The sequence below is a fragment of the Scleropages formosus genome, chromosome 21 (genome assembly GCF_900964775.1).
Source record: "Scleropages formosus chromosome 21, fSclFor1.1, whole genome shotgun sequence".
Lineage (NCBI taxonomy): Eukaryota > Metazoa > Chordata > Actinopteri > Osteoglossiformes > Osteoglossidae > Scleropages > Scleropages formosus.
Window position 1 is genome coordinate 19,335,772 of NC_041826.1, and position 20,847 is coordinate 19,356,618.

The 20,847-nt window shown below is 44.0% G+C and overlaps 1 protein-coding gene across 4 annotated transcripts in view; it reads right to left on the reverse strand.

Annotated features, from left to right (window-relative positions):
* Window positions 1-1,903: 1,903 nt before the first annotated feature.
* cacna1c (calcium channel, voltage-dependent, L type, alpha 1C subunit) overlaps window positions 1,904-20,847 on the reverse strand; it is a 184,721-nt gene continuing 165,777 nt past the window's right edge. For 2 of the 4 annotated variants that reach the window (XM_029247298.1, XM_018729987.2), the window contains 18 exons: window positions 20,166-20,249; window positions 15,433-15,480; window positions 14,146-14,283; window positions 13,482-13,547; window positions 12,989-13,080; window positions 12,606-12,762; window positions 12,176-12,303; window positions 11,838-11,934; window positions 11,178-11,280; window positions 10,554-10,655; window positions 10,286-10,413; window positions 10,029-10,163; window positions 9,566-9,903; window positions 7,787-7,915; window positions 7,344-7,462; window positions 6,867-6,964; window positions 5,338-5,676; window positions 1,905-5,208 (listed from right to left, as the gene is read on the reverse strand). In XM_029247298.1, the coding sequence (XP_029103131.1) occupies window positions 4,843-5,208; window positions 5,338-5,676; window positions 6,867-6,964; window positions 7,344-7,462; window positions 7,787-7,915; window positions 9,566-9,903; window positions 10,029-10,163; window positions 10,286-10,413; window positions 10,554-10,655; window positions 11,178-11,280; window positions 11,838-11,934; window positions 12,176-12,303; window positions 12,606-12,762; window positions 12,989-13,080; window positions 13,482-13,547; window positions 14,146-14,283; window positions 15,433-15,480; window positions 20,166-20,249 (2,667 nt within the window). In that variant the 3' untranslated portion in view covers window positions 1,905-4,842. Of the gene's footprint in view, window positions 5,209-5,337; window positions 5,677-6,866; window positions 6,965-7,343; window positions 7,463-7,786; window positions 7,916-9,565; window positions 9,904-10,028; window positions 10,164-10,285; window positions 10,414-10,553; window positions 10,656-11,177; window positions 11,281-11,837; window positions 11,935-12,175; window positions 12,304-12,605; window positions 12,763-12,988; window positions 13,081-13,481; window positions 13,548-14,145; window positions 14,284-15,432; window positions 15,481-19,305; window positions 19,390-20,165; window positions 20,250-20,847 lie in introns of all 4 variants that reach the window. The other 2 variants (XM_029247299.1, XM_018729988.2) reach the window with 2 other exon arrangements.

A 20,847-nucleotide genomic window follows, 5' to 3' on the forward strand; every position in this document is an offset into this window, starting at 1 on the left:
AGCGGGAAATTCTACGTAGTCTTCGCACTTTTAGCTTTTGTAAAAAGACATTGCGTTAAAGCCCCTGTGGGAAACCCTTAAAATGTCCATCACATTCAACATACAGGTCCTCTCCATGGTAGTTTTCCCACCCCTGTCCACAGTGATCAAACACGATGTATAGGGGGGCAAGGTCAGCAGAGAGGGATACCAAATAATGATTTTTCAGTGATCGATTCTATAATGTATAGCATTTCGCTTCCAGATCCATCAAGTCTTTTCCATTATAAATACATTCTCATTAAAATGGATGGCAAACCTCATACCTCAACATTTCAAGCACTATACAAAGCATTTATATACATAACACCTTATATATCCCATAAAAACATACAATCATTAGTTATTTAAATGAGGCGGATCGCTTCAAAGTGACAGACGCAGTCATTGCAATGGGACCCGTACACATACAGTTTTCCAGCCAACTATTTATATGCTATAGTAATATGGAGGTTCTGAAATGTAGTTAAATTAATTTAACTCCGTGTGGCACTTTATAGACGCCCATTTCAATTACAGGAACATTTTTGTTCCATTGATAATGAATCTACTCTTTATAGCTTTAAACTCTCAGCAGATTGTCACCTTTTTAACACCCTACATTATAAGTAGGTGCTTGGCCACAATATTGCTTAGACATCTCTGGGTGTGTCACAAAATGGTCATTTAATCATAATGATTTTCATAACTTGCAAAAACAAAAACCATTTTGCTGAATCTCCTCAAGGGCAGTGCAAACACAATCCAACGACCATTACGGGGGTCAAGAATACAAGGCAAGTTCACGAACAAACCAACCACTGCAGAACAGGGTAACAAGATGCCATACAGCACTCACCGTCTACTCCTATGCCTTTGTTAGTCATTTGCTGCATGGAGATTCTAGGTAAAACAGCTCAACAGACAACACGTTTCTTCATCCTGACAAATCAGCTGCTACTAAAATGATCTTGGGTTTTCAAGGAAATGGAAAACTGGATTTGTCATCAGATCCAAACCTGATGCAATTGATACAGGCTTTGTTTCACATAACAATAAGTGTTCTCTTTGTCAGGGGTAATAACAGCATTAAATAATTCTCTAATGTCATTTATATCGTGTCATATCGTACAACAAATTCATTTGGTCTCGAAATGACTACATTGGCCTGTAAGGCAAACCACATGCTGCCTTGCCGTGAACGAGAAATGATGGCTCGTGCTGACGCTCCCCATGAATGAGCTACTGCATTTGGCTGCCTCCCTGGACCCAGGAAACAGGGGAGGGACTTCATTCATCCATCTGCACTCTGTTTGTGTTTGACAATGTGTGTAAAGGCCATGGTTCTTCACCATTTCCAAGGAGGTCATTAAAATCGAAAATAAAAGTTATAATAACAAATGTCTTGACAAAAGGTTTGATTGTTGCTCTGTTCCACTACAAGAAGGAAGAACATTTCAAGGAAGAATAAGGAGAGATAACCCAGACTGCTTCGTGAAAGTAATTTACAACCATCTTAAAAGTGGTGGACACAAGATATGCAAAATCAGGTTACATCTCCATAGAGCCTACAGAAGGAGCTAGAGTATTTACATTTCCATAGGTTTCTCTACTTTACAGAATACCTTAAAGAAAAATAAAAACAAATAAATAATCTCTTTCATTTTATTTGTGTTCCTTCCCCAGTTAAAAAACCAATATGATTTCAAAAGTTTACCTTGGCACACTAAAATACTAAAATGAATCCCATGCAATTAATATACAACTAGTGAGTTCAATTAACATAAGTAAAATATTAAGTCACAGAGGCAGACAGAAATAAATCAAAAAGCTTGACACAAAATATTTTTAAAATACTGAAATGCACCTGATTTCAAGTATAACAGGTTTTTTTCAATTTAAAGATCTGCAACTTAATAAACAATAATTCTGAATATATTATCTATGACACTTTTTTCTATATTCATTTTCATACAGCTAGTTCTTTTTGTGAGACTCATTTACAGTCATATATACGTTATTGCATTGTTTTTGCATATCTTGTGGAATGCGCTCGCGCACCCACATGCTTCCTCGTGGAACCCTGCACACACATGCTTCCTCACGAAACCCTGCACGCAAAAGTGCCACACACGCCAAACCCCACTGCAGACGGGGTAGCGTCCCGTAAACCACGCATAGCCACAATCGGTTCAGTCAGTCGGTCATGGATGACACTTTACCCTGAAATATGGCACAACCTGCTTTGTACAAAAAAAGAAAAAAAAAAACGAAAACACAGGATGGAATTAAATTGGCTACATGGGAAAATTTTATATACTTTAGAGAGTGGAGTGTGTTCTTAATGTAAACATCTGTCAATCTGTCAAGTGTGACAACTGAAGTCATTCAGAAAGAGTTGAAGAGCTACCAAAAAGACAGCAGAGCCCCGATACACACAGTGGTCGGAAAGAAGCGAGCGAAATGTGCGGGACAGAACTCTCGTAGAGATTCGGGGGACCTTTGTGATGATGTCCACAGTGAAAGATAATGGGTCGTGCGAGCAGGTTGATGGGAAATGAAGAACCGAACAATGTACCGCACTCAATAGTGCAAGAATTAGGGAAACGTTTACCTACGACAACCTTATCCTAAATTTCCGCGTAAATAAAAAAGTTAGTAAAAAAAAAAAAAAGGTAGTAAGTTCACGTTGCAAAGAAACTTGTCATTCTGTTACAGATGGCAAGGAAAAAAAAAAATCCTAATAAAATATCATAGTCACACAACAGTATTGTTGGCAATTTAATACTGGAGTGTCATACTTGCATAATTGTAAGTACTTACGAGTCAGAAACTCTCTGGCACTGGTTCTTGGTTTTGTATGGTGTACACGTACATACAGTGATGGACACAGCAAAGAGAGCATCCAACTGAAAAGTGTATTAGAAATAATAATTACAACAATAATATTTATTTAATATAGCCCTATATACTCCATAAAAGTTCTACCGAAATTAAACCCGACCTGGGATTTTTTTTTCCGATGCGATTCTCGCTCATGTTTTCGGCTGTTCTCGAGTGCCTGCCGGGACTAACCAAAATGCTCCACCGAAGCGGACAAGGTGTCAAGCACACTGCTACTCCGCCTGATTTTCGCAGCGGGGATAACCCCAGCGTTAGAACCAGCCGAGTGACACGAAAGCAACGTTAAATCCGGGCAGAACGATGAACCTCGGCCCACATCGCAGTCTGATCGCAGCTCCCGTCACACATCCTTTCGTTTCCACTTCAGGCCGCGCTGCAGAGCGCGTCTGGCCGACCTCAGTAGTTCACGCTTGAGAGGAACAATCAGAACACGAAAGCAGCATCAGAGCACAAAGCAGTGGAAGCATGTTTGTCTGTGTTCCTGGTCTTCAAGTGGGTTGTGTAATCAAAATTACATCAGGCTTTGGCTACCTTACTTCTTTCACCTTTAGGCATTTTCAACAGCAATGTTCACCCAATCCAAATACACCGTGTGGTAGGGAAAATAAATAAATAAATACAATATGAAAGGTGCATACCGATAGAAAATTTCCCACTTAAATACGACACTAAATTCCTGTAGCCACAGGTTAATTAACTTCTTAATTCTCCTAAATAAATCAAGCAAGAACTGATTAAGGTCAACACCCAGATTTGTGGAACATAAAATATAAACAAAACCATGAAAAATATAGGCTGGTCTCTAAATTTTGCACAACACTGCACTGTATAAATATACAAACCTATCGTTTTGATTTTGATGCATGTGCGATCACCTGCGTTACAAAGCCATACTTTTTCACTCTGCAAGTGAAGAGTGCAGGGCTAACGGTCTCCAGCCTTGGCGCAGATCGACTTCAACAGCTGCCAGCCTTGCCCCTCGCTTGCCCCTCGCTTGCCCCTCACTTGCCCCTCCCTTGCCCCTCCCCATGTCAAAGAGGGAACAAAGCCAGGAAAAACCTAAAGCTACAACTAAACCCCAAAAACCAAAATATCAATGGAAAGGAGGGTGCGATGGAAAGCCAAGGTTTCTCAGCAGCAGGTGGCGCTGTCCCAAAGGTCCCGACTTAATCCCGCCTCCTCTCCTTCTTCCTGTGAAAGACAGGAAATGGTGTGGGGTGACAAACAGGCACACGGGCAGGGCAAATCCATGCCAGTCATTTCTTCGCTTGCTTGTCACAGCTGCTCCTCTCCTTAGTGCAGCGTCAATTTTAGCAAGATATTTCAAAAATAAACGACGCCCAGGGTTGGAGGGGAAGGACAACACTATGAGAGCCATGTCCTCTCCCCAGTTTACTGCATCCTTCTCCTGTTTCCCATGCCGCTGGCAAGCTTCAGCATCCTGGGAGCTCCCAGAGGCGCTGACTGCACCGCAGTTCCGAAGCACAGGAGTACGCAGGTGTGGAAGGAAACGGTCTCCTCTTCCTGCTTCTCCCTGCCGACATGTACACACCTTGTGGAGAATGACCAGCACAAACTCCCAGATCTCCCAGGCATGACGCCTGTCCGGAAGCACGTCTGCCTGGTGGCCAGAGCGACACAATCCAAACAAAACAGAACAGAACCGAAAAGAATAAAGAAAAAAATGAACCCAACTATCTCTCATCCTCAATCCTGCCCTCCATCCATCACCAAGAGCACAAAAACTGTGAGGCACTTTTGAAACATACCCAGAAACACACGCACACGAAATCAATAATTAAATACCAAACCAGAATAAATTAATAAAGGAAACATTTGAGCTATTGGCCGCCGACATCCGATATCCGGTCACATCTGGTAGAAAGAGAGAGACAAACAGGGGCCTCTGTGCTACCGTTCCTACAAACTGGTGACGCAATCCATGTCTTCGTCATTGTCCAAGAACCCACAGTCCCGTGACACCTCTTGTTCCTCTACTTGCTCTTCCTCCTTCATAATGTCAACACCTAGCTCCTCCCTTTGCCCCCCAATAGCCCCCGTTGGCCCTTCAGTCTGGCTGGGCCCTGGGACACCGTGGTCCCTGCAGTGTATGAAAGGGAGAAGGTTGCCGTTGGGGCTGGGCTGACTGTTGCCGTTAAGGATGTTGTCGGCGGCGGTCTCCATCTCCTCTATGGTCATGTCGCAGGCATCAGCCAACTCCTGCTTGGTCACCTCAATAAAGGAGGGGTCTTGTGCATAATGCCCGAGGCCTTCTGATATCAGCACCTGGAAGGAGCAGGACAGCAGGCAGATAAAAATTTAGGGTTCACAAATTCTCTCATATACAACTCTCGCCAGACAAAATGAATGGGCCCATGAGTTGGTTGAAGTATGAAGAAGACAGAGCCCTCTCACCGCCTCCACCAGACTGCCAGCACTACCATGGCACAGTTGCGTGGAGTCCTTTCCCAGCATGGACGGCACAGCCAGGGAGACGGGCCGTGGTGGCCGCAGCCTGGTCTGGCTACCGTTGCCGTTGCTGTCACTGTACCAGGTCCCACAGTTGACTGAGGGGAGGCTGCTGTTGAGCTTCTCAAATGAGCCATCGGCCTCCAGTCGCAATGTGGGCGTGGGCTGGTACGGCCGGCCACCCCGGGTGCTTGGGCTGTCAGGCGGAGTGGAGCATAGCCGGGAGAACAGCGTTGGGGAGTGACTTCGCCGGAGCAGGGGGCTCAAGCCTGCCACCGCTAGGGCCTGCCAAGAGAAATACTGGAGACATGAACTTCCCCTCACTCCTCTGCGCCTTGTTGTCTCCGCAGGCATCGGCTGTTCTGTTGGTTAAACCGTTGTCCAAATAAAGTACAGTACCGGTCAACAATCTGAGTACTCTCGCCTGAAACCAAATTTGCCTGGGAAAAAAATAACACAGAAACTTGACATCTGACGGGTAGAAGTCAGTCCACTAAATTTATGAACCAAAGTCTGAAATATCTGAGACCAGCTACTGGGTTCCCTTACATAACGAGTGTGGATTATTCCTGAAAATCTGGCCATAAGGTGAATTGTAATAAAACTAACTATTAATTACCACTAATTTAAATGGGGAAAATAAGGAATTTTGGAGGCAAACCTTTTTTCACCAAACATACAATGTGTAAATGCAGAGAGAAAATCTAATTGAAATCCAAGCTGAGAAAATCTGAACTTCTTAAATACAGGTGGAAAACCCCACTGCTTTTTCATATACTTGTTTTACCTTTCCCTCACATCATTTATCTTCCTATTATTTTCTCTTTTTATTTTGTTTTCCTTGGGTAGCATGGTGGGACTGTGGGTAGTATTGGTATCCGGTATCTGGTATCGGTAGCAGCTCCTGTGCTGGGGGTTCTGATGTGTATTGGAATCTGACTTGAATGAACTGAATGAAGCTGAATTGAATTTCTCATTAGGCATGTCATTTGATAACTCATTATACAAATTTAAAAGTGAAAAATGAACATGCTCCTCAAATTGAACTATGTAATATGTGCATTCCTTACGTGAGGAAAGCCCATACTTGTAAGACACAGAAAAGTTGAGAAGATGACCTTTAGTGACCTTTACCATGTCCATGGCAATCTCAACCAGCTTGGGTCTCATAGTATACCATTCAGGACTAAGGCTAGATGGGCCCTCCTTTGTTCTTTAGCAAGACAATGACCTGAAACACACCTCAAAGTTGTGCAAGAATCGTCCTGCAAAGAAGGAATGTGATTAATGTGAAAGAATATACAAGGAACTCGAACTTGAACTAATGACCTGGACATAAAACATTGTGAGCTATAAAAAAACACTAGCAAGCGCACTCAAAACGTTGGCTGGTGCTGCAGGTTCTGCAGTGATGACTGGAGTAAAAGTGCTTGAAAAGACACAGTGACAGCGCATCGGTCACCCAGAGCCCCCACCTGATGGTGGACGAGGTGCAGAGGCAGCGCTGTCCTCTGGGAGCCGTCTGTTCTCGCCTGCCGCTTAAGACACTCCAGGTGGAAGGAAGACCGTCGGGCTGCGTGAGGGAACGGAGAGGGCAAAGACGGTCACTGGTCTTGTGTATTCATCGCGGCACCACTGGTTACGTTCCATTTGTTAGCTGATTCTCTTATTGAGAAGAATGCGTACAGCTAGTCTGGAACCATGAACAAAATTCAATTAAAAAATGTGATGAAATGTTACTTAATACAGACGACCAATAATTTTTTTTGAAGCTTTCAAAAAAGTGCTGACTAGTGAGAAAGTGGTTTCATCCATCAGGCCTATATGGTATAACGTGTTATTATTAATCTAATTCTTTGAACACGTAGCCTTTTGGTCACATGTTCACCTCCTCGGGGACCTTGTTCCCTGTTGGCTCTTAAGGCCCTTTGTGGCCCCATGTCCAGCCTCACCTAGTGCAGTGGGACACAAGAAGGCCCTTCTGGGGGACTGCCAGGACCGCCTTTCACCCGTGTCCTCACCTTCCTCCATGGGGGCTAACTGCTTGCTCTCTTCGTCCTGATATGCCAGCCTGATACACACACGACACACACATAAGCAGATTACATAACTTGTACTGGAGAACTACAGCTCATTTTAAATTAAATGGTTTTTCCTTTCTTTTAAGAACTGAATACGTTCAACAGTCTGGTCATCGCCTTCATAGGAGGACAGGAGAAATAGAGGATTCTATTAAATATTTCAGAAAGTCATATATTATTTCTGCGTAAATATGAATTGTGTATGTATTGCACATGCAGAATGTTCTTTTGTTGCTGGACACAACTGATTTCTTCATTGGCACTGACATGCAATGGAGTTTGTAATTTGAGTAGGGAGAGGAGGGGTGCAGTACATTTCAGAGGAGAGCATGTCTTGGTTACTGTGGTACTCCCGCTCATCCACAAAGGTCTCATCGTATGTCTCGTCTATGGACGCCTCCTCCCTGCGGATGATGGGCAGGCGGCTGTCGCTGGAGTCCGAGCTGCCAGAGACACCAGAAGGGAGGGGGTGAGCTCGGGGATTTGGATGAGGGGTATGATACCCATGCCTCGGTCTCTACGGGCTGTAGAGAAAGCCAGGGAGCGTAGCCAGCCAAAGCACTCAAATATACACAGGAACACAGAGATGAGCACAAAGCAATGTTGGGGCCAGGACTCGGAAGTGTGGCATACTGTCTAAGAGTCCTGTGGTCGGACACAGCTCAGCATAACGGCAGCTTTTTCAGGGCAGATCGAGTCACTGCAGCGGTGTGTGTGTGTGGACTTGGAACCGCAGCGATGCACCAGTATCCTCTACCAGCGGGAGGGTCCACCGAAAGCCAGTCCTGGAGAGCCGCAGTCTCACACGCACCCTGAATCTCTTCGGGTAGAAACATCTGAGATCATCTCAGCCCGTCAGGCATTACAAGGTGACTGCTTTCTTCAGAAAGAGGAGAATCGGTGTGATGTGTAAGATCACCTGGACCAGGACGGTGGCATCCCCAGCTCTGGACCAATGGTTTCCCAGTATTATGCTCCACAGACGGTGCATGCAGCGAACGTACGTACACGCGAAGCTGAGCGCAAATGGCACCCTTCGTCATGATCCACACCAACCCCCAAAACAGACGCTACTACCTCACCACGTCATTTGAGAAACATACCGCAACAGGGTCTCATAGTAACGCGTCCTGGTCATGGCGTCGGCCACAGTGGGGGGAGGGAAGGAAAGGGGGGTGGAGATAGAGGAGAGGCCGTTACTGTTACAGGAGCACTAACTGGATGGAGGATGAAGGATGAAGGAGGAGCTGATGGGAGGGAGAAGGTCTCCACCCTGTGGCCCAAAGGACCACCATTCCTGTGCTCCCTAACTCCAAGACTCTGCGACAGCCACTGGAAGTGTCCGCAAAAACAGGTGGGTGCTGATGGTTGTACGCACCCAAAAACAGGCAGGGAACGAGAGCTAAGATGCAACACGGATCACGCATGCTGACGCCTCGGGAAAAGAAGCAGCGTTAGCCAAGCCCAGTTGCCATGGAGACAAGGCTGCTACAGCACACACTCTCATTGTGCCTTGAGCCTGAAATGCCCAAAAATGAAGATGTCACAAAAGAATTTTAGTGCTGCATATTATTACAGCACACCAATAAACTTATTCTTCAGTAATTACTTCTCTATAACGGTACAATTACCCGGCTTGCTATTACCCGCCCTGCTTTTCACTGATTTTAAAGTATTCTATTGTGGGCATTTTCTTGAAGCCGCTGCACAGATCTGGCAAAGTAGTGGACTCCCATAAAATCATCTTATTAGGCTTCCTGCTTTCCCATGCAAATCAGCACCACGGTGCAGTGGATTTAGCGACCATACTATCAGATCAATCAGAAAAAAAAGGGGAAAATAGTTCCGCACTCCCCAGGCTCATATCGCTTAGTCAGCTCATGCAGGAAACCGGGTCTTTCCAAGATGATTTCTAGTAAAAATCCAGTAAAAAACAGTTAGCATTGCTACCGATCTCTCCGTCAGGAAGCTGGCATTTTAAAAACAGCACAGAGGTTAAACTTGGTGCTGGCCAATGCGGAAAGAGTCAGCCGTAAGCGAGATGGCAGTGAGGATGAGGAGTGAGGAAGGCCTCCCTGCTGGGGTCCAGTCACCTCTTAGCGGGAAAATGCCACGCAGGCCGTGGCAGCAGCACAGGCGTGAGCGGTGCCCCGCGGTGGCCATCCACGGTGCTGATGGATGGGCTGGGGAAGCGGCCGATGGCAGTGTTGTTGGCATTGTTGATGTTGGCATTGGAGCCCGAGGAGGAGTAGCTGCTGGGCGTGAAGGTGGAGTCCACAAGTTTCTCATGGGATGGGGACTCTCCATCGCCAGGACTGCCCGACTTGCTAATGTGGAGCGGCCGCTGAGTGGTGAAGGATTGTGGAAAGGTGTTCCGCCCATCGGTTTGATGGTAGTAGTTAACGTGATTGCCAAAGAGTCCACCTGCCCGCTGTTTGGAGGGAGAAAATAGAGGAGTAACTACTTCGTATAGTGGAATGATTATTTGTCTGAGTACAGTAAGGCAAGCTATCTTTTTCTAGCTAGCTTTTTCTGCAGAGGGTGATGAATCATTACCCTGAAGATGTCATCCTCTGAGGCAGCACACACAGTCTCCTTCATTGCCTTCTCCAACTCCTCTTCCACCGTCAGGTCCCCTGAGATGGCCCTGCGGATCTCTGGGCCAATGTCATGAAGGGTTCGCAGTCCCGCCTTTTTAAAAGTTAAAGTAGATCAACCAGCAGAAGGTAAAATGTAGCCTTAAGGTTTATCGTGTTTGCTTTAAAAGTTCTTATAATCACCAGTGGTATGTGGTTTGGAACATTCTTACATACCTGCAGTGAAAGGGCTGTCTTTGGTGGAACTTTGGCCACCAGACCCTGTTCTTTGCGCTTCTTGAACTTCCTGAAATACTCCTGGATCAAAAAGGTGGCATAGAACTTTCCCACGGTCACTTCATCATCTATGGAGTTAGATACAGACATAACATGAAAAAATTCACATCCTGACCTTATGCATATCTTTTATAGCAGGAAAAGCAAAGTCCTGAGCCTTTCCTGACACGATATCTGAACTACAACCCTGATCTTCTGCGGGACTGACCTCCTGCAGGTGGAACCACCTGGTCCAGCAGCTTCATGCTGGTCCTCTTCCAGATCTTCTTCACAATTGCCCGCAGCTCCTCATTTGCCTGCTCCAAGTTACCTTAAATGAAATAACAGTGCAGTGACAGCAGGCCTCCCATGCAGTAGATGTCACAGCATTATCTGTCAGCACCACAGAAGTGCTCTCTTCATGCAGAGAACATCTGCTTCATTGTTAGTAATTATGAGCCCAATGAAACTTGTTCTTGCACCCTGTTGCATTTCCTAAAAGTTGCTCATATTACATTAGATCATGCCTCCTTGTAGCGCTTCTTCTTGTAGTTTAGGTACCTATTTGTATCTTGGCATGTTCCCAGTTTATACTTAGTGTTATGTGCTCTGCATTCATAGAGCTGGATAATTTTACTGAAGGATTTTTTTAAATCCTCTTTAAGTGCATAAGAGCATTAGCCACAATGTTCTCTTCTGTTGTTCTATTTGGAACCCATCTTCTATCTATTTACATTTACATGTACATTTATTTGTCTAGCAGACACTTGTTTCCAAAGTAAAGTAAACTCAAAATCCATGACTGGTTCCTCACATGAAGAAAGATCTAAGGCTACCTTGCAGTCTTTATTACCTTCTGTCTTGATGCGCAGTGCAGTTCTCACCAGGGCAAACAGAGTAGCGTTGAACATGACTGTCCCATCACTGTTCAGTGGCATATTCATGGACACCAGTCGCTGCACGGAGCAGAGTAGGTCACACGATGACATTATTCCAGAAACCACACCTTGTGTGTTTTTCAGTTTAGTAGGACACTCCAAGGTGTGGTAGCGCTACTGCCTCAGAGTGCCTAGACTGTAGGGAATCGGTTCAAGTCCAGCTCAGTCTGTGTGGAACAAGAACGTTCTCCTTGTGTCTATGTGGGTTTCCTCCCACAGTGCAAAGACATACAGTTCAGGTGGATTGGAAACCCTAAATTGCTCTTTGAGTGTGTCTGGCTATCCTGTAATGGACTGGCTTCCTGTCCAGCCTTGTACCTACTGATTCTGGAACTGACTTTTGATCGCCCTGACCAGAACAATTCATTGTGGAAAGTGAGTGTGAGGAAACTGCAATTGCCTTTTTCTAATTACAGTAGTGGCCCTTACAATAATTCCCCTTGACTTACTGTACCATGAACCCACCTGTTTACCACAACCACCCAATTACAACCACTTACTTACTTACTATGATACTTCATACTCATCGGCAATCTCACTCTGCTGGTCCCTACTCACATGCTCCGGGTGCCTACCTTGCAGGCCACGCGATGGGGGCATAGTTTGCCAAAGCCCAGGGGAGGCTGGATTCTGCGCAGCAGTGTCACCACATCCAGGTGCTTAATCCTCCCCCTGCAGGAGACAACGCTGCCTTTAGTAAGGACACAAAACTGGCGACAACACACAGAAACATTGCAATGCTGCTAGCATGCTATTATGTTTGTGCAAAACTACAGAAATGCATCTTGTCGTTTTGCTGAGACCTTCCAACTTTTCTTACTCTTACTCATGGGAACAATATTTACATGTAGCACCAGGCTGGATAAGGACATATGCAGAGAGAAGCAGAATGTCAAGTAAACAGTTCACTGACTTGGCCTCGGGGTCGTATTCTGCCCAGATCCTCTTGAACTCGTCAAGGTGGTGCGGCCCCAGAATGGACCAGTCCCGCGTCAGGTAATCAAAGTTATCCATAATGACTGCCACAAACAGGTTAATGATCTGGGAAGAGGGAGAACGTAAATAGACGTTAGTAGCATCTCAGGGTTTAGCTGCTGCAGAATGATTTCCTTTTGATTCCACTTGAAAGAATGGCACTAAAACCCCAACTTTCCAAACAGATAAACCTAGTTAGGACCTATCAAAGAGGTGCAAAACGTATCTACAACGTGCACGTGAAGATGCATCATGTGCAGGTTGATTATTTTGAGGCGAGATATTGATCGGCCAAGGTCAACATAGACCGGTCCACCTTGGCATTTTGACAAGGCGCCCGAGCTTGTATCGGGCCATCCGTTCCTCACCAAAAAGGCACACAGCATGTAGAAGCTGACAAAATAGATGATGGCAAAGTGGCTGCCGCAGTCCTCGCTAGCAGGCCCCTCCTCGGAGCCGTTCTCGCACGGCCTCATTGGAGCACACGCAAGCATGATCTCTTGCCACGCCTCCCCTGTTGCGCACCTAAAAGGGCGATAAGGGTCACATGATCTGCATTAATTCATATGATCATATGATAAATACTGTGGGGCACCCACGGTGCACGACTAATGGAAATTCTTATGTCGCTCGGTTTAATGAACAGCTCTAACGAAAATTGTACAAGAACACAGCATTACAGAAGAAAGAGGAGAACTTTTTCTCTAGCACTTTAGGATGTCCAAAACAGCGGCAGAGCAGACAGGTTTACCTGAAAAGCAGGAGGACGGCTTGTGGGAATGTCTGGAAGTTGTTGTTCCGATTGATTTGGCTGTTGTCCCGGAGAGCAATCTTACCAAACATCTGCAGGGGAGTATTTGGGACACGCAGAATTTTCAGGGCAAAGATAGCCACAGAAAAAAGGGAGTTACTCATAGTTTCGAATCTGACCTCAAATATACTGTATAAAAGGTATAAGAAGAAGCCCCATATATAAATTTACAGCCATTTTAAGACTGTATATCATGCAACTTGCATATCCCACCACTTCGTAATTTACTTCTTCTTATTTCTTTACATTTCTTGTATTTGTACTACTATTTACACTCTTGTGTTTGTATACTCTGTAAATATGTTACTTATTTATTCTGTAATTGTGTGTCAGCTGTTTGTCTGTAAATACTGGAAGCATCAAGAACCAGAGCAAATTCCTTGTGTGCATCAGCACACTTGGCCAATAAAAGTCATTTTCATTCTCAACTTACCTGCATTCCAATTACAGCATAGATGAAGAACAGCATGACAATTAACAGGGCTACATAGGGTAGTGCCTGCGAGGAGGGACACAGAAGGGGAGAAATGTGTCACATTCGTGATGGCAAAATACCGTAGATGCAAAACCAAAACAGTGCAATCTGATGTGGACAAAAGAACATCCTGCTGTCCAGCCACTTGCTTTCCTACAAGAGGCGCTATGACAAAGTCCAGCATAATGAGGGCCTTCCACCTGCTGCTCTAACATCAGTGGTCTGTCTCCAAGTTCAAAGTGCCCTTTGCTTCACTCAGATTCGGTACATCCACAAGGCGAATGAAGTCTTTCAGGGATTAAGCTGCTACCTGACACCCGAAAACCTTTTCTGACAAAAAACTGAACGCCAACATCAGTGCAACCAAATTCAGTTAAAGATCTCATAATGATTCTCATTTTTAGAAGTGCACAGGCTGTTTTAGCACAATAAAAAAAGATACAGATCATTTAATAGAAAAAGATAAGATTCCGAATACCTGATGCGACACCACCATCACATGAAATGAGCTTTAGTTCTTCAGAAAGAAATAATAATGGATGAAATGTGAAAATGCAGACATGACTGCCTGCAATAAGGTAATAAATGTAAATCTGCATGCTGGGTATTGACCGAGGCCCACCTGAAAGGACTTGATGAAGGTCCAGAGCAGGGTCCGGATGCCCTCTCCTCGAGACAGAAGCTTCACTAGCCTCATAACGCGGAAGAGCCGGAAGAAGGTTATGGAAATCCTGGCATTGTCCTCCGTGTTTTGCAGTCCCTTTCATTAGTTCACACACACACGCGCGCACACACAGAGACGCAGAGCCATGCACCCATACACAAACACATAAGAACGTAATTGCACACGTACACACAGACACACAGACACGCATTAAGTTAGTAAGTCATGGAAGGAAAAATGACCACATTCCCACCAAACCCAACCCACATTGGCACTTGGGAAAGAAGTGAGCTAACAGTCACACAGGTGGCTTTATGAAAAAAAGAAAATAATACAAATCGTTTACAATGCATTATTTTTCCATCTCACAGTTGTGGATGATGACATGTCTGAGCAAGGGGTGACATCATGTAGAGTCATGTGATTTTATGTAAACTTTACTCAGCAGCTGAAAAATGTCAGCCTTTATATACGAAAAATTTGCATCAGAAAACAATTTAGAGCCTAAGGGGACTAAAGGATGACTGTCATAGTTCCCAGACCAAAACCCCTTAACTGCATTTGAAAAGAATGCTCTTACACAAATAAAAACTTGAGCAGCACTGAGGAGACTTAGTATGCTCATTAATATTTAAGGAAACATTTGAATTTAAAGAACTTGGACATGATAATAAAAATGAAAATCAGTTTATGGATAAAGAATGTGGCAAAAAAAACATTTCTTTTTTCTTCAAGTAAGTACAACATCACCAAGCACAACAATAAAGAATACAAACATCAAATATGGATTCGAATATGAATGCAGCCAGCAGTATACATAAATACACAAAAACAATGCATTGAACTGTTTCTCATTTCATTTTTTTAACATATAGCCACCAGCTTGTTAGAATCAAGGCGCCTGCTTCTCTGGTGAAAGAGGACTGAAAACCAGCAGAGGACAGGGCACAGCAGGTGGGCCACTACATCACAGAGACGACTTACCACGGCACAAACGACAGGACACTAACAACAGACAATACTCAAAGGGGGGCAGGGAGCTGGGGAGATTGTGGGCAGTGACCAGGGTACACATGACGGAGCCTACATCACAGTACAACCTCCTCAGCGAGGGCAGCATGCGTGATGCCAGACTATATACTGTAGGTGATGAAGGGGAAGGCGCTACAGCTTGGGCTTGGGTGGAGTGGTAAAACAACAAATGGGGTGGTGGGGGAGTAGATGAAGGTTACCGTCAGTCCGTACCATTGGTCTTACCATGGTGGATTGAGAAGACGAGGTGGAGTCAGCTGGCTTTAAAGAAAGGCAGACAGATCAAAGCTATAGTAACGCACACCTCCAGAGGGCCATGAGGAGAGAAATGGGGCTTGTGGCCCAGGGCAGAGGTGTCATGGGGCCCAGGGGTGTGATGGGGCAGAAATGGGCCTGGAGAATCCAGGAATTGATGGTTCAGAGATGTTGGCAGTGTAGCGGGGGGTGGAGGGGGAGACTGGCTGGGAAACAACTAACCAAACTTGTTGACCCTGTCTCAGGGCAATGGCTAATTGTTGGAAGGTTTGGATGTCGTTGTTTGTAGCCCCGATGTCAACACTGAGTGTGAGGAAGGAAACAATGAAGAGGAGATGTTTTTACTGTGTGTTATTCCTCTGAGCGCAGGAGTGCTGAATTTAGCAATGGGATATATGAGAAAAGCTGGGCTGCTGGAGAAACAGCCGTCTAGAGGAGAAGTAAGAGGTGTGTTTGTGTGGGACAGCGGCAGGGTTGGTGGTATGCGTGCTTGAATTGCATCTGAGACCTCAAAAAGCTTGAGGTTGCCAGGATGGGGAGGAAGGGGCATGAGTGAAATGCGTCGCTATAGTGATCTCTGTCTTTCCGCCAATGCTACCACAAGCAGGCAGGAGGTGGGCCTGCGTGGCCCCAGGAGCAGGAACCATCCACCACCCCCCTGACCCGCCTAAACAAGTGCTGCAAGGTGTGAGATGGCAGCACACCAGAGATCAACAGTGTGGGCAGTCAGCATTCAAACTCCCATTCTTGGTAGGATGTTTCGCTAGTTTTTAATCGGGACTTTACCGCAGTGAATATTACACACTTTGCTCTACAGCAAAGCTTTCGGCTGACTTATGACCATAAGCCTGTGTCTGACTAAGCTTCTGTATGGAATCCTGAGGTCACTGTTAAGGCAGCCATGGCTTTGTTCCCCACCGTACTATATTTGTCACCTAACAGGCCTTCCCACTGGGGTTGTGGAGGAAAACTGGGATGGGAGGTGCACAAGGTGTGGTGTGTACATGTACAGAGGGCTTTTCTGTGAAGGAACACTTTAGAGATGGGTGCACACACAGTATGTGATACCTTATCAATTTGAAATACTGCCAAACTGTGACATATATTGTTCTAGTGGGGTGGCCGAGTTCAACATGTACGGGTGCGCAAGAAGGATACGTCTATACCAATGTGCAGCCAAAGCTTAAGTGTGTACCCATGTGAATTAGGGACGTGCTTGACATATAGAAAGGGGAGGGTAATTTGCACAGGAATCCAAACCCACTAACAGTATACAATAATTGTGACACCAGTTAATAAGACTTCAGTTTGACTAAACATAAAAGGGAATAATGTTACATTATCCCCATAAACTTCTGGACTGCTTACTGTGGTGGGGCTGGTAGTCATAACCAATCACAGAATGACCTGCTGGGCGCATATCACACTACTGCTTTAATAAATGTGGGCAAGGATGTGGGTGAATTTCAATTATGCAACCATTTCTCACACTGTTGTGGAAAATGTGGAAGCTACAACATATTGGAACATCTCACAATCTGCCTGAAACTGTAATGTAAATGTTATGGAAACTTTTATCCCAAACTGCATAAGGTTGTTGCAATTCCTTTTACCCAGGTAACCCAGGTTTCCTTGCCGAGGTCCCAACGTCTATGGCTACAGCCACTGCTATGCCGAAAGCTGGCAGCATTTGATGAGTTCAGTAATCATAGTTACAGTATTACGTTTAAATCAGAGTCATTCAAAGAAAATTAACGCTGATTGCAATATAAAAGTAAGACTGCCATTCAGCCGGAGCATAATATACACTTACCTTGATGACTTCTAAGGGCTGATTATGAAATAGACTGGCTGATGGCTGAACACAGGCAGGTAGGTAATGAGAACTACACCATGTTTATTTCAAGACATAACATGGTTTATTGAATCCATATGCTCAGTGACTGTATTATAAAACCATAAGGGACCTGGGTTACCTAGCTTTTGTGCAAAGAGACGACAGAGAGAGAACATCCATAAAAAGAGCAGTGCACTGATTTCAGATCAGACAGAAATGGGACGGCATTCAAGGAAAATGCAGAATGGCATCATCAGCAAGACACCAGAACTGGCATATGCTTCTTTCACCTTCCAACTTCCATTAAAAAACACATTTTATCATATTTTAAGAAGCACCTGCTGATCAAAATAGTAGGTTGGTTTTGACTTGCTTATGGTAGGGGATGTAGAATTGATCGTCTTGGAAATTCACAGAATGAGAGCAGGTAAACAGTAATAGCACACGCCCACATTCATTAAATTAAAAAATGGGGCAGGATATCTATGATCAGAGCTATTAATTGGATTTACTCTTACTGGAGTTAATCTGGTTATTGTAGGGAGAAGTGCAGAGAGTTTCTTAAAAGCTCAACTTAAAAACAAGGCGGGCCAAACGACTGTTCATAAAAGACCAGGAAGAATTCACGGACATGCCTAGTTCGACAAACAAATCAATAATTAAAAAAATTAAAAATATTAATAATAAAAAAATAAATCAGTCCCAAACCAATGTTAGTGCAGTCAGTGAACTGTATGGCAGTGGAGGGTGTATATTTCCGGCCTGTACGCTGTGGTACTAATTATGTCGCTCGTCTCAAACAAATATGGATGTGGTTGTTCATAAGGCCTTTGTCAACAACCCTTGAGCAGATAGCTCCACTTTCAAAGAGAGAAAATCATTCCTGTCACCACTAAAAGATGGCTAATAGCTAATGCTGGGTTTCCTTTTTTGAAAGCAGCATTAAAGTATTCCATGAAGAAACAGAAACAAGGAGAAATATGCTTTATGTGAACAGACTGAAAGGTGTACACACACAGTGCTCTTTTTTTTTGAAAATCTGCTTCACAGGTCCATACCGATAACATTTTCAAATATAGTGTGCAGAGGCATAAAAGGTTATTTCTTTTATTCGAAGAAGAAATAATGCAGCTACAGAATAGCATAATAGATCTGGTGGATCTCAGGTGCTGGGGTGAAATACACCTAGTAAAGATAAAAGGCGTCATTTTAATAGCCCACATAACGTTGAGGGATGTGCTTTGTAATCGAGGTGAAACGACCTCAGATTTCGGTGCTTTTCTCTGCTTGGAAGGGATTGTTGCTATCATTTCATGGAGCTCAAAGGTTTATGAATCAAACCACTTTGCAACTGGTGTTGATACAATTACATATTCTTCTTCATCTGAGCCAATGTTACCAACAAAGAGAATATGTTGTTTTAATTTGAATCAGTAAGTTTAAAATATTATGAAAATGGGAAAAATGGCATGAGATTCTTTATTCTGTAAATATAGAAAATAATACTGTATATTCATAAAGAAATGTAATACCAGAGCAGCCGATGTTGTTTTCTTACATACGGCTTTCAAGTGAACTAAAGCAAGAAGATGCCAAAGGATGAATAGCTCAGTCAAAGAATAAAAACTAAACCCTAAAGGGAATGATTGGTAACACTGCCATCTAAATACAAAAAAAAATTCCGTTTCTGAATCAACTCTTTCAATGTTATAGCAAAAATCTTGTAAAAACAATTCAAGATTTTAAATATTTGAACATTGCTTTTCAGAATTGAATTCCTACAGAAAAATGAATGCAAAGTAGGCCTGAATATATCACCCTCGTATTGTTGCCATACAGTGTCATTCATGCTTTTAAGATGGTACGTACAAAAAGGAAATAAAGTTAGAAACGAAAGAAAATAAGGGTTAAGACAATGTAACTGCCGAGATCCTATTGATACTCAGACAGATGTAGTGAAAAGCAAGCACAATCACAAAAAGTGAGCTACTTACGTTAACCTCAGTGATAGCTATATCGACAATGCTACCCACAACTATTAGGGCGTCAAATGTATTCCATGCATCAACAAAATAATGCTGCATAAGGGCAAAGAAAATAAAACAAAAACAGAAGAAAACAAAAGAAAGGCAAATGAAACAAAAAGAGAGAGGAGAAAAATAAGAAAGAAAAGTGTTATACACAAATGTTTACTTGTAACAATAAAGGGGGGGATTGTAAAAAAAAAAAAAAAAAAAAAGAAAAAAAAAAAACGTGAGAACAAAAGAAAGTCCAAAAACGGACCGGGAAGAACGGCGATCGGTCATGCGCGTCGGCGGCGACAACAACAACAGCAAAAATATCAGAAAGTAACAGTCTTAACATTGGCCCGGCAGCGGGGGCTCTTTGGTTAGTCACAGCGTCTTCAGTCAGTCGCGTCGAAACCTCAACAAAAGACACCGCCTTCCAGAGACATGGTTCCGCTCTCTCTCTCTCTCTCTCTCTCTCTCGCTCTCTCTCTCTCTCTCTCTCCCCCCCTTCGGCCCAAGGTCCCTGCAGATCCTACGTTAAAAAGAACCCTGTACCCCCACTGAGTTCTAATTGGGTTGAGGGACAGAAGCACCCCCTTCCAGCATGTGATGAGAACCTGAGGAGAATATAATGGCTGTTCTGGATGTGCGAGAAGGAGACTGAAGGACACTGGACGGTTTAAAGGAAAGAACGAGTGACAGGTGGGAGGACGACAGGTACATGATGCTGTGGCAGAAAGAGAGACGCCAGGAGGGAGGCAGAGACAGAAAGAAAGAGAATGAGAGAGAGAGAGAGAGAGAGAGAGAGAGAGAGAGACTCTTGGGAGACGTGGCGGTATACTCACATTGATCTCACTCAGAATGACGTCTATTATGCTGCCAATAACGATGAGGAAGTCAAATACATTCCAAGGATCACTAAAGTAACCCTATACAGGATGGAGGGGGTAGGTGAAGGGGGGTAAAAAGGCAAGTTAGACAGGCATCATTAAATGTGAAAGCGCTTTGAACTGTTAACTTGTTTGTCACAAAGGGCTGGGGCAATTTTTCTCAAAAGAGTCTGTCTCTTTACAACAGTCTAATAGGTAATTTTATTCCTGTAATAAAAGAGCACAGCAGTTAACAGAGGGTCTAAACGTGTCAACCTCATGAAAGGCTTACTATAACTGACTGGAATGGGAAAAGTATACTTTTGGGCTGAGGATGAAATTTTGAACTGCTTATTTTTACACCCTGCTGATCAGATTTTACTTGCATCAATTGTTCTTATGTCATATTCATAGCAAAGCCTCTACTTGACCTAGGCACTAAATCTCAGTGAGCCAAGTTATGCATATATGAAAAGATGTAAGATGGCAATTTCTGGTTTTAAAGAGACAGCTCTTTGATTAGTTTTGATTAATTACTGCACTCAGCGTAACACTACATTTTATCTTAAGGCTTTGTCTCAATGTAATGAATATGCAAAATACTTTGCAGGTGTTGTTGTCTCTATAAAATGTAATATGAAACAAACGTGTCAGAGCG